Here is a 17,222-nt window from a genome sequence, read left to right as displayed (position 1 = left end):
CCGTGGCGCTAAAAGTGATCCGTTGATCAGACCGTTGTATTATTTTCAATGTCTGGAAACGTTTTCCGTGGCACCTGCTAACGCGTCCTGCTGTGTTTTTTTGTTTGTCCTCACAGAGAAGCTGATAGCGTACCAGCGGGAGTTCCACGGCTTGAAAGAGCGCCTTCGCGTGGCCGAGCACAGGACGCTGCAGCGCTCGACGGAGCTCAACAACATCCTTGAGCAGTTCAGACGTGCCATAGCCGAGACGAACGGCAGCAAAGATGCTCTCATAAACTTCTCAGGTAACTGACAAACGCAGAGGAAGACTCAGTGAAGTGACATTTTTCTGAGTGGCAGATACTCACAGGCTTCTATTGTTGAATCTGTCTCAGTCCACCCTCAAGCCCACTGGGTGGACACAGCAGTCACAAGAACATTTCACTGCTTGGCACTGCTCATTATTCAAATAACAATCTAAAAGTTTAGTTGGCAATTTCTGTTATGACGCTAATGTTGTCATGTGTAGTTCAATGTTTTACTAGTAAAGGCATCACAGTCCTACCAGAGCACATCAACAGGTGGTGCTTTAGAAGTCAGCATCATTTCACTCCTGTCATCATTTCAATGAAACTAAGAAGAGGACTAAACTCTTTCAGATGAGACACAGAAGCTACTGAAGGAGCTCACGAGTAGGAAGCCTCTCCAGGTGCCAAATATCTACCACCACCTGCCTCACCTGCTCAACAATGAGGGCAGCCTGCAGCCTGCCGTGCAGGTTGGTCTCGGCCGTACAGGAGGTGAGACGCGTGTACACGCACACACACACGCACACAGAGCAAATTCAGTCCAACAGTAGCGTCCCTGATTAATGAGGCCTTTTCTCCAGAGTGTGCAAGCTACACAAACACAGAGATCCTCACTACACCGGGGAGAGAGTCAAGTCTCAACAAGTTTTTCAGTCGGTGACTGAAACAACAAGTATCACAACAACAAGTATCCCCTCTGGACGGCGCTTTGCATTAGGCTCATATTGGAGAAGATTATGTTGGGTGTCATTTTTCTATATACGGGATACAAGTTATGCATCCCGTCTCTTAGCTTGATCGAACCAGGGCTTGCTTCCCTTTTGCTTTCTATCTTACTTTATATTCAGGACATGTACTTGCACTTTGTGTTCAAATGCTTTACCTTAGAAATCACTCTATCACCAGGTAGATTTCTTAAATGAAGACACTCAAAAACTTTTACAAAGCTCACAAAGGTGCAACACGTCCCGTCGAAGCTGAAGTCCGTCGTTTGCCTCTTTCAAAGGAACTATTTCGCTCTTTTCTATTAATTTTCAGGAACAGCATTTATTTTTTTAAAGTTTTTTTAAATGCTTCTTCCATTCCTTTGACCTCTGCTATATCAAGTTCTCTCTACGAGGATTACTTATCTGGCATTGCGAGCGCGATAGAGTGAATTTGGGCCGCGAGTTTAGGTGCTGAATAGCTCAAGTGGCATTTCCACATTCCCAACGACAATTACCTCTGGGCAAGAACAGACAAATTCGGGGAAATGAAGGAGGGACAAGTCGGAAACAAACCGGAGTTTCTTGTGTTTGGTTTGAAGCTTGTTTGCTTGATGAGTGCGAGGTATTCCCACACCAAACACAAAGAAAAAAGCAAGGCCCATCTCTACCATCTGTTAGCCATTGCCAGTCTGGATTTAAGAGAAGGTGGGCAGGTATTTGACTCTTTTTAGTTTTCCCTACAGAATGTCTCGCCCGGAGAATGCAGAGTTTGTTGCTGCCTACTGCTTTTTGTCTCACCAGCTTCCCGAACCTGAAACACTATCACTTGTGTTCACTGGAATGCACAACCAAGCTGCTGGTACTGCTACTGGGAATTGACTGTGGAATTCTTTTTTCTGTCACTCATTGTTCTGCTCAGTCTACCTCTGCATCTATCGTTCTTTTTTTTTTTTTACTTCCCCCCCCCCCCACCCTTGTTTCCCTACTGGTCGAAGCATATCTGATATTTATAGCTGTGCAAATTAGGACATCCTCTCACTTTAGATTGGCGTTGGGGTCGGGCCTGACTGGAGCTCCTGTTAGACAGAAACCAACAAAAGAGCGTTATTGTAAATGCAGTCTCGCTCGCTCCAAACACACATATGGCCTTTAGCGAGCTGTCAGCTTGCCAACTTGTGCCCTTTTGCACACAGTCAGTACTTATGCTGTTGCCAAGCAGCGCCGGCATTTGTTTACACTGGCCAGCTATTTAACATGTCACAAGCTACAGTTGAAGATCTCTTTCTCTCCCCAATTTGGAATTCCTGGTGCTGCTGAATCTTGTGAGGAGAATGTAGACCAGGGGTCAGCAACCATATTAGTAGGATTCGCCATTTTACCGTAATAATGTCTTGTTGATCAGTTTTGCCATATCAACGGTACGGTTAACATTATGTTTAATTATGGCATCCATTAAAGTTTAAATTTCCAACATATCTGTATGTTTATTCCATCCATATAAGCAACATGTATACCAACATACACAACATTTTTCTCCCATAATCAGGACATTATAATTACATATGAGAGCACTCTAACTCTACAAGAAGGCTGCCATCCTTTTTATGAAAACATCCAAAGCCAAGTTCAAATCATTAACCCCATCAACCTTCCAGCAATCTTGTTTATCAGAAATTAACGAAACAAATCCTCAGAAGAAAGGAAACAAGTACGAGCCAATCAGAGGTCTTTGTGGAATGTGGGCAGGTCTCCCCCAGACCCCGCTGCTCTCTGGACAGGCTCAGTTTCTGCTTTGGTGTGAAAGAGGCGTCAATTGACAGTGCCGTAAACTTCGTGTTTGCATATTTGTTGATTCTGTCTTTGCTGGTTAACCTGTTCTATATTATCAGCAGAGGGTTCAGTATGAGATAGAAACTGTTGCTTCTCTTGGTTTCTCATTCAGTTTAAGTGGTAGAAGTTGTAATTCTCAGTTCAATAATCATCACAATCTAATCAACAAGAACTAATTTGAAACTAAAGCTTTCCATCCATCACTGATTTCCCTTGATTTTTGAAAAGAACAATGCCTCCTTGTTTCAGCGTGGGCCCTGGTTGGCTAGCTGCATCGCTGCGATGCTACACTGAGGAAAATAAATAAATACATCTTCCAGCTGCAAGCAGCTATGCATGGCGCAATCCACCTGCCAATGTGTGCAGCAGGGTGACGAAAAAAGCTGATGCCCACACATTGACGTTGGAATATAATGATCAGGTTTGAGGCATTTTGAGATGCTTGTCAGTTAATTGGCATGTGCCACCTGTGTCTCTGCTCAGCACTCGCCTACAGGCTGTGAAGCTTGCACCTTTGATCTCCTTTTGGGATGTTGTGAATTTCTTCATTTCGAAGGAGTATTGCTGTTTCTGCAAATATTGCCTCTATACTTTGCTGGTTGGATGATTCCACCCATATAATGTGGAGTAGGATTTATGACGGCTCTTCTACCAGGCCCCGTGTGTTGGAGATCCACTTCATTGAACGAACCTCTTAAGTAACCGGAGACTATAAACGTAGCATGTGACGTGACCTTTTTTACAAACATAAAAGGATTTCTAATGGGTGATGTTGATCCTTTCAGGGTGTGGATTGTACACACACACACACACACACACACACACACACACACACACACACACACACACACACAGTGTCTGTCAGGCTTTGTTAGACCAGAACTTCCCGAACTTCCGACTCAGACGACGCCGATTCCCGTGTCAGCTAGAGGCAGAGCGAGGGGCCGCACAGCAAAATAATAAGAAAAGAGAAAATACAGGCAGAGGGCAGGTTGTCTGTACATACAGACTTCTGTTGGGTCATACGTGATGATGGCGAGGGATCACTGTATGACTCCTTACACACCGTTTGTTGGGAAAATCCCACGCATTGTGCCTTTTTTATTTTTTATTTTTTTTTAAAGGAATTAAAAAGGAACTGCTTCAGTTTTAGTTCAATGAAATATCAAAAGCAAACACATGTTACTTTATAGATACAAACAAACAAGGTTATCAAATACTGTATGTAAAAAAACCCGATTCAAACCAAATGATAAACTCCAACACCAAGTTGATGGACATTGTTTCTTTTTTTCTCTAATAAGAATAATCTATATACATATGTGCTCTCCAAATGTAACATTTGTAATATTTTCATTAACATGCAGGCTACTCTTATATAATAAGTTTAATTGGTTAATTATGGGATTTTTCAAAGTGTGTGTTATTTGCTTGAGCACAGACACTTGCATCATTATTCCCAGTGTAAGCAATGATCCATTAGTGCCACTAACCGTAACCCTAAATAATGTTTAGCTGGAGTCACGAATCGTGGAAAGCATCAACACTGATCAAGCATCAATTTTCTGGATATCACAAACATAGCTCCTTTACGTGTATCGCTGCCAGATCAGCTCTTTTCACTGATGTGACAGAGAAGACAGCAGACGTGTAGATTGTTGTTTTCCTCTGAAGGACATAAAAGAAATGGCAGAGTGAAGCGTCCAGGCTGATCAAGGGACACGGGGAGGGGCAGTGTGGGAGTCGGTCCTGCTCCCGCTGCACTCGCATGCATTACCACTCATTCACTGTCTGCCACCTTCCCTTATTCTGTCACTCTGTCTCTTTTCCTTCCTCCCACACACTCCTTTCATCCTCGACCTACTTTCTCGGTGGCGGTGGTGGGTGTCGCTCGCTATACGACACGGAGCTCAGTGCGAGAAACACAAAGCAAAACTGGGACAGATTTTCCACGCTGCACAGATCCCTCTGCACCCTTTCTGGAGTCCACTGTGCCGCTCGCTCATTCGGCACCTCAAGTTTGTGCCCCCACATCAGCTCAGTCAGCATCCCCCCCACCCCCTTTTAAACCTACACATGCCCGCATTCGCCCCGGGTTCATGAACTTCACAACTTTAACTTGCTATAGAGCAAGAACTCTGTAACCTCCATTAATACAAACCCTCTCTTAAAAAGCACTGCACATTTTATGCAAAACATTATGCAAAACTGCCCTCTGTTTTGAATGTAGTGAAGTGCTAGTATAGCACACATACAGGAAGAGAAAGCTAAACATGACTAAGAAAGAAATGTCGTTTGACCCTCATGTTAAGCAGCTCTCCAGGTCATGTTTCTTCCATCTAAGAATATCAGTAAACTGAGATCTGTAGTATCAACACCTGAATTAGAGATGATCATACACACATTTATCTTTTCACGCATTGACGACTGCAACTCACTTGTTACATCACTCAGTGTATCTGCTCTTAACCGTCTGCAGGTCATCCAAAATTCTGCCGCCAGATTACTCACCAGGACAAATCGACGGTCTCACATCACCCCCGTACTCCGATCTCTCCACTGGCTTCCTGTAGCATCTAGGATACCCTTTAAAATTCTCACCATCACTTACAGAGCACTTCACGGTCAGGCTCCGGCTTATGTAGCTGATCTACTTCGCCCCTATTCACCCGCCCGCACTCTCAGGTCAAACGCTCTAGGTCTTCTGTCAGTCCCACGCACACGATGTAAGAGCCGTGGTGACCGAGCCTTTGAGGCAGTGGCCCCGAGGCTCTGGAATGCTCTGCCTGCAACTCTGCGCCTCGCAGATACTGTGAATACTTTTAAAAGCCAGCTCAAAACCCACCTGTTTAGGCTGGCGTTTGTGTGAAAGTAAACCCATGTCCTAGACCTGCTCTTAAAATATGTTTTACATTTTTATTTTATTTTTTACTTTTCTCTGTGTAGATAATTTATTGACCCGAGGGTCACATTGTGTTTTAAGCACTTTGTGATATTAGTGTCTGTGAAAAGCGCTATATAAATTAAATTCAAAGCACATGGGAGTCAATGTCATGCTGCTGTTTTGATTTATTTTCATCAGCCTTAAGAAAACACTTTTCATTCAGAATATGGTTCTGTCAACTTGCTGTACTCTGCTCTCTCGTTCCCTCACTCAGTCTTTCCCTGGTGAAAGTGATCCTTGTATCCTAGTGAGTAGAATGAACTCATTTAATGTCTGCAGCAGTCTGTTGTGTCTCTCTACACTGAAGAAGCGGCTGTCTTGTGTTCCCCTCAACCACTTGATGACAATAGCCTCTCTTTTCCTCTTACTGTTGTCTCAGCAGCTTCATATATGAGATCAGTTGGTTTTGCCGACAGTCGGATTAATCGACAAAAGAATTAATGATAGTTTAGGTTGATTAATTGACTGATTAACCGCTTGGTATCAAGTAATTAAACATCCGCCGTTTCCAGCTTCTCACTGTGTAACAGAATGTAATAACTTTTAATAGTTTTTTTTTATAGATAATTACAGTCAGAGTGGTCCAACTCTCTGAAACTGATCAGTTCTGCTCTAGTTTCTTCTTCTCGTTGCTGTCTGGCTTTGTTTACTTTGCTGGTAGAACAAGCTCATAAATTGATTCAGCGATGCGGATCTCTAGATCTAAAGTCCAAACATGATTGGCTTTTAGTGGTTTACTCAGTGACTATTTAGCTTACATGGTGTAAGATTGTAGTTTAAAGACACTTCTTTGAACATGCACCATGTTAGTGCAGATTCCAAACTATCAGACAGTAGTACGGCATGAATTGCTGTTCTTGTGAGTTTTTGGCTAACGTTGTGTAACGTGCAAAGATGATTTGGTTTTGGTTCCACCTCTGCAGCCTTCCTGTTCTCACCTCAGACCTTTTTTTTCCCTCAGTTACCATGGTGATGGGGATCCCCACAGTGAAGCGGAAGGTGAAGTCTTATCTGTCAGAGACGCTGCGGTCGCTAATAGACAAGCTGTCACCAGAGGAGAAACTTGACTGCGTCATTATTGTCTACGTTGGGGAGGTGAGATCTCATATTTGTACAGCACGAGCCATAGAATGATGCTTCTGCACAAAGACGTTCAATTGATGCGAAAAGGGTCTGCGTGTGTCTCATGTGCTGTCCTTGTTTTGTTTCCGCAGACTGACGTGGAATACGTTCACAGCGTGGTAGCTGTCTTGGAGAAAGAGTGAGTACACGCCTCTGCTTCCTGACGGACGCACAGAAAGGTGGAACTATTGGGCCTCAACAGATCTGTGCGTTCATCCCGTGCGGGATCCATTAATCATTTTTTAACAATTTGTTCGTAGTTTACGAACAAGCTTGCTTCACACCATGCGTACGCACAAATGATGACACCGTTTAACTAAATGCATGACATTTTAAAACTGCATTAGTTAAAAGGGGCTTTGATAAACAACAATATGTAAAACCGTTAACTTACTAATGCGTTGGACAAATGTATAAAATAACCATGTTGACGTCCATTCATCCTCCTCAGTTATTGTCACAATTAAAACTGAGTGTCTCAGTCCCAGCTTACGAAGGAGCAAATGAGATTGTCCATATTGAAATATGACAGTTTTGGTTTTCATTGTTTCTATTGACATGGTCTATAATGATCTGCTACTCCCACCAATTTCTAGTGCCAATTTGCGCAAATGTAGCCAATGTTAATTAGTAGCCGATTAACAGGCACGCAGGGAATATACATGATTGCAATTTACCTCCAAGCAGGTGTTAACATGGCATACGTAGCCTCACTGGAAGATATACAAGCATGTCTTTGAGCACATATTAAGAACATTTCTACACACATATTAGTGGTTGAGGCCCATCGTGGTGAAGTGCGTGTTTGTGTGTTTCACCATATCAACATGACCATCTTTCTTCAGGTTTTCTACGGAGCTGAGTTCAGGCTTGCTGGAGGTGATCTCCCCGCCGGCCGCCTATTACCCCGAACTCGCCAACCTCAAAGAGACTTTTGGAGACTCCAAAGAGAGAGTCAAGTAAGCCATTCACGTAGCCGAGACAGCGGTATCATCTGTATGTTCACTGCTCGTACATCCAATCAGGATGAAAGAATGTGATAGGAATCATTATGGTAATCGTGCTGAAACCAGAGAAATGGACTGCAGGAGAGCTGTGAAGTAGGATGAGTCAGGGGGGGAAGTGGGAGGGAGGGAGTGAGCAAGCGAGAGCTTTTAGGTCGGCTGCCGAGGTACTTAGTATTCCACAGGCATTTCTCAAAGTCAGATCGAGGTCATCAGCAGCAGCATCCTCGATCTCTCTCTCTGTAGCGCTCCCTCTAATTATCCTCTGTACTTATCTCCTCTTTATAGTCTGCTAACAACTGGCTGCATTATAAATCTATTTATGCTGTGTTTTTTGCTTACTACATACAGTACATACTCTGATAATACCCTTATGGCCCTGGGGGTGGGGGGGGGGTGGGGGTGTGTGTGTGTGTGTGTGTGTGTGTTTGTGTGTCACCTTCAACCTGGAAGTATCACAAACACCTGCGGTGAACGGCCATGAGTCAGACTGCAACAAGGGCAGATCATTCCGATCAGACCAGTCGTGTGACAGCATCGCTCTATAAACTATTCAAAGAGAGTCTGTTGTTCCGTGTACCTGGGATTACCTGATTAGCATGTGCATTGTTTGCATGTGAAGCAGTGATTCTTATGTCTAAGAGGGGAACTTTTCAAATACAGCGCGGTGACGTGAGTTTTCATTCATGTATAGTAGGGGTGTCACGGATCACAAACCTCACGGTTCAGGAGTCACGGTTCGGATCATTTTTCGGATCAACAAAGAAAAGGGGAGGAGACAAATATAACTTTGCTTTCCATTTATTAAAGAACTTCAAGAACACTTAAAGCAAAGAACTTTGGGCGATAGTCTTACATGAAAACAAAAATATTGAAGATGTCCAATTTGAAACAAAATGAAATAAATAAATAAAAATAATACATTCAAGAATTCTGTTAAGTTTAAGTGCAACATGAGTTATGTTGATATCCTCGTCCTTTGATCAATACTGAAAGAAAGAAACAGCCAGTGAGCTAGCTTCCACCGTTTACACTGAACTGAACTGCTCAGCAACAACTTGGGTCTGTGTTTACTTCCTGTCAGGTTATGCCATTCAAATACACAATAATGTTTACCATTATTGTGAAATTATTTTCAAAAAGATGAGAATATCTCCATTGTCTGGGGAGAGGGTCGACCTTTCTGTGGTGACTGGAATATTATTGGGCCTGTCTAGCTTCACTCTGATACTTCTGTCAGCACCTGAACCAAGTGTGTGTGTGTGTGACTCTCACAGAGGGGGCGTGTCTACAGCACCTGACTAAGAATCACTCCGCCGTGGTGAAAGCAGTCTCTGCAGTATTTTTCTCCTCATAGAGGCCTGGAACAGCTTCTCAAGGCTTCTCAAGTTCCTCCGCTCGCCATGACTTCACCGTTAAATGCTTCTAAGCTGCTCCGTTCACGTGAACACACTACTGCTTTATATCTGTTCACTGACACTCTGCATTGATATTCTGGGACTTGTTACTTGAAAAGGAACAGCAGCAGTAGAACTTTATTACACACTATGATGATTACACTGTAAAAAATACTCTATTGATCCGCGGTTCACGAGTGATCCGAACCGTGAGGGGTGATCCGAACCGTGAGGGGTGATCCGAACCGTGAGGGGTGATCCGAACCGTGAGGGGTGATCCGAACCGTGAGGGGTGATCCGAACGGATCCGTGACACCACTAATGTATCGTTTCATCATGTGTGTTGATGACTTTTTCTTCTTCTTTGTTTTAGATGGCGAACCAAGCAGAATCTGGACTATTCCTTCCTCATGATGTATGCTGTGAGCAAAGGAGTTTATTACGTCCAGGTATGTCCTTAAATAGATAAATGATGAAAGGAATGTTTCCATAGCAACTCTCGCTGGAGCGCATTTATGAAGGGCTTCAGTTACTCGTGTGTGTCGGTGTGAAAGCCTGTTACCAGGCAAACACCGGTTTGCTTTTAGTCTGGAGCATGTCATACCAAATTTAAACATGGCGACTACTTGAAGCAAATGCGTGTTGTTGCAGTCATTCATCAGAGCCGGTGTTCTTTCTCACCAGACGGGGGGCCAGTTTCACTTCTTCTTAGTCTAATCCTCTTAGGCTTCTACAGCTCTTATCTGTCCTCTTGGCTAAACTAGGTGTCCAATTTGGCAATGTTTATACAAATGTTTACTCAGCAGATTTGAATAGCTAATGCCAGCCGTCCGCGGTTTCCGTTTCACTGTGTTGTTAATCACCAATCTTTCCACTCTCATTCACGCAGTGTGTCATTTTATTTGCTCTCACCTGAAGGGAAGAGGTATCGTCTGTCTACTCTAGTTTAGTGTAGCGACATAGATGTGTGTCTTAGCTCAGTTCAGAGTGTAGTCCCTGAGTCCCCCCTCCTGCTTCTCACCCTCTCTGTCTACATTATTCGTCAGCTCTTAAAAAGTATTTTCTCCTGTCTGTCTGTGCCTCTGTTCCCTCAGCTGGAGGATGACATTGTGGCCAAGCCCAACTACTTTGCCACAATGAAGAACTTTGCCCTGCAGCTGTCGTCGGAGGACTGGATGATCCTGGAGTTCTCTCAGCTGGGCTTCATCGGTACGATACATTAAGCATGCGATCAATACTCTGTATCCACCGGGGGGGGGGCGGGGGGGGGTCTGTCGAATGCTGCAAGATCTGCAAAGCCAAACCAGTGGCCTTGCTTGCTAAACTGTCTCGCAAAAGTGATCATGAACTCGTTCTCTTAACTCAGGATTTTCAGATCCACTCGGCAATGCATTCACGTGCTCTGAGACTTGTTTGATTTATGATAAACAGTCAAATGCACCAATGATGGATCTGCAGCAGCCAGTGAAGAAAAGATGGAAATGATATTGATCGGCATAGAAATTGGGTCGTTGTAAAGTACTATGATTTGGCAGGGGAAAGCACATCACCACAATATGTAAATGAGCAGTGGGTATATTTTTAGTCCAAACAAAACAAATTCCTGTTTTTGTTCAGCGTAATGGTTTAATCATCTCGTTGTTAATGATGCTGAATGCTTCTGTGTAGAACCAGTGAATGTCTGTAAACCCCCTGATTCTCTCTCTCTCTCTCCTACAGGGAAAATGTTCCAGGCTCCGGACCTGAACCTCATTGTTGAGTTCATTTTCATGTTCTACAAGGAGAAGCCCATCGATTGGCTGCTGGACCATATTCTCTGGGTGAAAGTCTGCAATCCTGAGAAAGATGCGGTATGCACTGTGATTACTGTATAGATACGAGTGACCTTGTAAGGGGACTGGGTGTCGTCATTCCTCGCTTGTCCTTTTTTTTTTTTTTCCCCAAAGAAACACTGCGAGCGGCAGAAGTCCAGCCTACGTGTGCGGTTCAGACCTTCCCTGTTTCAGCACGTGGGACTCCATTCTTCTCTTGCTGGAAAGATCCAAAAACTCACAGTCAGTCTCACGCCCTCACAGTTATTTATTTGCAAAAATAGTAGAGGCTACTTCCTGTGTCGAAACGTTGATTTCCCCTCTGTCTGTGTCTGTAGGACAAGGACTTCCTGAAGCCACTGCTCCATAAGATGCACGTCAACCCCCCAGCTGAGGTCTCCACTTCAGTGAAGGTATCATGCCAGGGTTCCAATAAAAGATATTATCTCTGGATCTTTTGCTTTACAGTTAGTTATCTATAGGTTCAACCTGCTGTGTTGAGGAATTGTATCCACTCATTTCAAAATCCGAGCCAACATAAAGTGACACAAAGTTATTCCTTAAACATTACAATAAACGTTTCTGCATTTTTAATCCACTGATTATATCTCTGTGTTGTTGTCCTTGTATTGTATTTATTATTTCTATGCGATATGGACCTATGTGTAATTTGTATATTCTAATTCATTAAAACAATCATAAAAGCAATAATTAATGATTGTAATAACCCCCAACTTCAAAATCAATCATCAAGGTGGAACAACACATGTGTTTTGTGTTACACAGGTGTATCAGGGTCACACGCTGGAGAAGACGTACCTAGGAGAGGACTTCTTCTGGGCCATCACTCCCACTGCAGGAGACTACATCCTCTTCAAATTTGACCGACCTGTTAGCATAGAGAAGTACGTATGAAGGCCTTTATGCGACATGTTTGTGTGCACGGCCTCTTATCGCTTGCATTCAAATCATTTGGCGAGCGCGCATATCATTCATATCATCATGATCATAAAATTTCCACATACGGGCACATGCAACGATCTTTTCACTTTATGTCCGCCTGTTGCTCTTTAGTGAACCAGGTTTTGTGTGTGTGTGTCTCCAGGGATCAGGCTGAGCTAATGAGAGTGCTCTAAAATAAGCATTCTCTGGCCTGCCTCCTACTCTCTGTGGAGCCGGGGTAGAGTGGGAGAAAGATGGTGAATAGAAAGAGAGCTGATAGCGAAATTGACGGCCTGCATCAGAGCAGACCTGAAAACGATGTTAATGTTTGGTCTCGGGGATATTTTATAGCGATGAATGTATCCGCTGCTCTCGTAAAGATAATGTTCGGTCAGCGGGACGAGTGTGCGAGTCTGTCAGTCACTCAGCTAGTAAGTGGCAATGAGTGGGACAGGGCCTGTCTCGTGTTCCACTGTCTGACTCTGGAGTGTTTTGTCTGCTTTTGAATGGCACCAATTACACTGGTTCAGAGTCTCAGAGTCTTATGCTATGCTGATTAGACAACATCTCATCAGCAGTTGGTCGGGAGATACAAAATGCTTTATGATCCGTCACTGTCTTTGTCTCTGGCGGGCATACTTCCCCCGTCTCCTGCTCTCCGGCTGTTAAAACATTTAACACGAGTAAATTCGGTGCACCAGCGATCTGAAGACAACGGTTTTCTTTTGGATAAAGTAAGGAATTCTTGGTGGTTTTATTTCTTCTTTGAATCTGACCCCAAATCTAAAGTGCAGCTCATATTCCACACTGTGCGCATGCTTTGTTGAATCAAATCATCCTCCATGTAATATACTGAGATCCCTCAGTAGGCTAGAATAGAAGATATACTGGAATTTCTGTTCAGAGCCTGTGGCTATAACCTGAATATGAGATCTGAGAAGCATACGCTTTGTAAGTATATCCCACTCACCGTTAACCCCTGATGACAAAAGGGGTGTGCACTTTTGCAAACCCACTTTTTAATTTTATAAACATAACTTGCCTGACTAACCTACTGCCCACAAGTGACTTGAGATGTATTCGTCTTTATTAAACAAGGACCATGCACAGAAACAATAATCTCACATTCCTCTTCTTTTCACTGAAGCTTGATGGTTATATGACAGTTTCCCATTTCTTTACACAGTCCTTTGCATTTTTATTGGACACTGCAAGGTCTTTTGAGTTGCAAGGGTTGGGTAGTAGAGGGCAGACAAGGCAGTCTCACATTGAGCAGAGATGATTTATGGCAGACCGAACACTAAACCGTTAATTTACATGCAACACCATTGCATAGTCTCCACCTCACTATGTAATGATGGGCCGTGTGCATCTGATTAGCAGCTTATCATGAATGCAAAGTGCAAAAATACTTATCCATGGACGTCAACATTAAAAATGAATGCTTGATTTGGTTGGCAGGTTCCTGTTTCGCAGTGGTAATCAAGAGCACCCGGGGGACAAGATCGAGAACACAACAGTGGAAATACTGCCTGTTTCGGTAGGGACACACACACACACACACACACACACACAGTCTGTCACCCTTCTGTGCTGTGCTGTGCAAACGGTTTTGATTCAATTCCATTGAGTGGTTGCTCTTAGGACATAGCTTTTGATTATTGACAGGAATGTGAGCGTGACAGAATCGTTCGCTGCGCCAGAGGCGATACAGTCTGACACTGCGATTCACACTACCAGTCTCGGCACAGATACTAGCATCTGCTCAAATGACAAACTATTAACAATTTTGTTTGTCTCATATGTTGTTCCGCTATCCATCTTTTCCTGTGTTCGTATTTTAGGAACCTGGACTGCAGACCAAAGAGAAGTACAAGCGAACTGAAGACCGCTTTTACAGGATCGGTAGGTGGATTTGACTGACTTGCTGTGTGTGTGTGTGCATACAAACACACTGAAAAAGCCCGAGCAGATTATACAATACACCTACAGTGATAGACAGACGGTGTACAAAAAGTGTGTGAAATGTTGTCAATCACTGCCTTTTTCTTCTCAATGTTATCTGGAGTTTTCTGCTCTTCCTGCAGATATTTTTTCTTTGTTTCTTAGCTTTTTATGAAATGTGATGGTTGAATAAAGTTCATAATCTTCCAGTGAGTCAGTTAATAAATACCCAAGTTAAATATTGACTGTGTATTGTACCCTATCTATAAATATGATTTAATAATACCTCACATGTGCTTTGTGTGTGTGCTTAAACACACAGGTCAGTTTGAGAAAGGTGTGGCCGAAGGTGCTGTAGATCCTTCTTTCAATCCCATCATAGCACTTCGGCTTTCAGTTGTCAAAGACTCAGCAGTGTGGGCCATCCTCAGTGAAGTAAGCCAATCACACGCCACGCCTGTTTTCTTCTCCTGTCCAATCCGATCATAAAAAACACTTTCCTCCAGACGCTCACTGCCTCCTTGTTTTTATCCATTTACACATGTGATGCTCTGCTTTCCTCTTGCAGGTACATATAAAACGGATAGCTGGCTGACTGTTCTGGAGCGGGCACATGAATCATGGCCCTTGGGGGACCAAAATCCTCCTAGATTGCTTACGCGGGGCACCCAGCAACCAGCAGTGAAGTCATGAGAGCCCGCTACAGTTGCTTGTCTGAGCTTGTCTGAGGAACGCCACCTCTCTGTCCCCGCTGTTCCTAATGTGCTTTGTTTTGCTTCTCATCGATCGATTTCTCCATTTCTTTCTGCATCGCCCCCGCACTCTTGTGCTCTTAATCATTTGTGAGAATGTGAATACTACTGTCCTAAAGAACAACCGTGGAGTGTGTGAAGACATCTGTTCCCAGCTCCGGCTCTCAAAGTGACTGTGCTGTTCAGCAGCTTTGAACACAATCGGACAACGCTTGGACGAACGAGGACAAATCATCACATCTGGGGAGAACCAGTCAGCTGGCCCACTGGTGTAGATGCTGCCAAGTCCTCCTCCTGTTACTCAATGCTGCCACCTTGGGGCCAGGCTGGGGCATTGCACTGTCACTAGCGCCCCAGCAGAAGCCCACGATGGTCAAATATGTTGTGATCACTAACGGCCAGTTGCTCTCTGTTCTCGACAGCGATGACTGAGCTCTCGAGCAACACCAGCCCGAACGACAACGCTTCCCTCACTCCCAGAGTATTGTCAGCAGCCACGCTCAAATGCTCCACTTGTCCTGAAAAACAAACTCGGGATGAGCTCACTGTTCCTAAACCCTGCCTGTAGCCGGTCAGTAAACAACTTTGACCCTACCGTAGGCCAGATTCCATGGTAACTACCCCAGTCCATCAAGAAAAGTACCGCGACACTCTATCTGTCTCACCGCCTGTCTGACAGGCGGTGTATGACCTCAGTGTCCATTTATAGTAAACCAATCAGACATTGCCTTGGCGTCGTTTTCCTGAAGGAATATATTGATATATTATTACAGCTTTGACGATCTATGAAGGTGACTTAATTTATTTGAAATAAATCTTTAATTTGTGAAAGAGGTAAAATATATTTTTATTCTATTAAGAGATGTTTATGGTAGTTCAGTCAGTTTTTATTAGTATTTTTTTTTTTTTTTTTCAAAATCGCTACGTTCCTTTCATTGTATGCAGCTACTTGCGAGGTTGCTTTTGTCTGCTGGTGCAAGTGGCTTGGTTCGGTCTGTACCAGTTTCTTTCCACTTGAAGCGAAACGTACAACTAAAACGATTTATTTTGATTTCTTGAAGTCTGAACGGTTGGAGAGAGTTGAGAATAGATTTTCTTGAAGAAGTTGTGGGTCAAAATTTGAAAAAATGTGCCTTATATCCAGGTCCCTTGAAATTGTCTCAGCAACATTATTCCAATCTCTCGCGCTTGCCTACACTTTGATTGCTGGATTTACTAATATTTTTTAAATGACACACACTGTCCAATTAGGGATTGGGTGTTAACAATATTTCTGTGTTGCGCCATGTGAAAGTGATAAAAAGAGTGTGTTTTGTACCAGATTACCATCTGAAACAGCATGATTTGCACTCCTTTTTGTTATCACCACACGCTTCACACCATTGCATAGACGATGCTCATTTCACTGACTCCAAATCTACATAACAATCTTTTGTCTAATCGAGTATCCGTTTTGCGATTGGACAAAATACTATGACTACTGATTATTGCAAAGTGCGCCTTTTTGTTGTATGATTTGGTTTCTGTAATGTAATACTTTCACTGATTGCAAATATGTAAATGAGCATTATCTGTCTTTGTGTCCCTCACTCGCTCTCTCCTGCCTCATTTAATAGTTTATTGAAATTCACGTGACATGTTTTGTGTTCGTGTGCGTGTGGCCAATGTTTTGAGTGGAAGCCATTTAAATGAAACTTGACTCATTTTGCATCTTAGTGGTTTATTTAAGTGCCTTTTGGTGGAATAGATTTTTTGCTAATCTTGTTCACATGCATGATCATTATTTGTAGTTCATGAACAATGTTGGGTTTTTTTGGTCAGAGCAGGCTCCTCCACCACTCTTATCAAAACCATCCATGCTAGAGCTGTAGTCAAGAAAACAGATTTTTAAGCTGAACGCTTGATCGCCGATTTTTTTTTTCGTAATTCGGAGAAGATGAGAGCAAGCCACCTAAATGGTGGAACATGTTTTAAAAAGGGGAAAGACATTTTCAGTACTGCCAACAGGATCGGCTTCTCCCTCTTGGCCTGTATGCACATACAGACAGGAAGTGAATGCATGAAAACAGCATGAACAGTCATAATCTCCCCCTACTGTATTCGGTGGAAGTGGACTAGGGACAAAAAAAGAAGGGAACTCTTCCCTTGATCGGCAACCCCATGCATACGCCTATCAGTTCATGTGCCTTCATCGTGTACATGTGTATGTCTGCTTCTGATGTTTTTGAAATCAATTTTCATGGACATCTTTGAAATAAATGATAAAAATAGTTCGAAGTCATAGCCATTTTCTGTGTTGTGATTTTGTTCTACTTGCATTACTCATGCCATTTGCATCACCAGGTTTGATTTAGGAACATTTGTAAAGCAAAGTAAATCTATTGCGAACATGACCAGAAGATCCATAAGTAGTTTTGTTTTACTTTTCACAATTAGACGTTTTGTCTACATAAAACTACAAACCTTCCCAGCATGCACTTAT

At 43.2% G+C, this 17,222-nt stretch overlaps 1 protein-coding gene across 1 annotated transcript in view; it reads left to right on the top strand.

The window, feature by feature from the left end:
* Window positions 1–17,023, top strand: part of mgat4a (alpha-1,3-mannosyl-glycoprotein 4-beta-N-acetylglucosaminyltransferase A) — a 29,450-nt gene extending 12,427 nt beyond the window's left edge. The window contains exons 2-16 of the mRNA XM_079277517.1: window positions 117–284; window positions 639–779; window positions 6,730–6,863; window positions 6,983–7,029; window positions 7,736–7,849; window positions 9,665–9,740; window positions 10,386–10,500; window positions 11,011–11,141; window positions 11,238–11,345; window positions 11,441–11,515; window positions 11,889–12,007; window positions 13,506–13,584; window positions 13,889–13,949; window positions 14,311–14,423; window positions 14,557–17,023. Of these exons, the coding sequence (XP_079133643.1) occupies window positions 117–284; window positions 639–779; window positions 6,730–6,863; window positions 6,983–7,029; window positions 7,736–7,849; window positions 9,665–9,740; window positions 10,386–10,500; window positions 11,011–11,141; window positions 11,238–11,345; window positions 11,441–11,515; window positions 11,889–12,007; window positions 13,506–13,584; window positions 13,889–13,949; window positions 14,311–14,423; window positions 14,557–14,583 (1,508 nt within the window). The 3' untranslated portion in view covers window positions 14,584–17,023. The remainder of the gene's footprint in view (window positions 1–116; window positions 285–638; window positions 780–6,729; window positions 6,864–6,982; window positions 7,030–7,735; window positions 7,850–9,664; window positions 9,741–10,385; window positions 10,501–11,010; window positions 11,142–11,237; window positions 11,346–11,440; window positions 11,516–11,888; window positions 12,008–13,505; window positions 13,585–13,888; window positions 13,950–14,310; window positions 14,424–14,556) is intronic.
* Window positions 17,024–17,222: the final 199 nt, after the last annotated feature.

The sequence above is a fragment of the Melanostigma gelatinosum genome, assembly GCF_949748355.1.
Source record: "Melanostigma gelatinosum genome assembly, chromosome: 10".
Taxonomy (NCBI): Eukaryota; Metazoa; Chordata; class Actinopteri; order Perciformes; family Zoarcidae; genus Melanostigma; species Melanostigma gelatinosum.
Note: the sequence above shows the minus strand (reverse complement) of the source record. Positions and strands in the feature narration are given on the sequence as shown.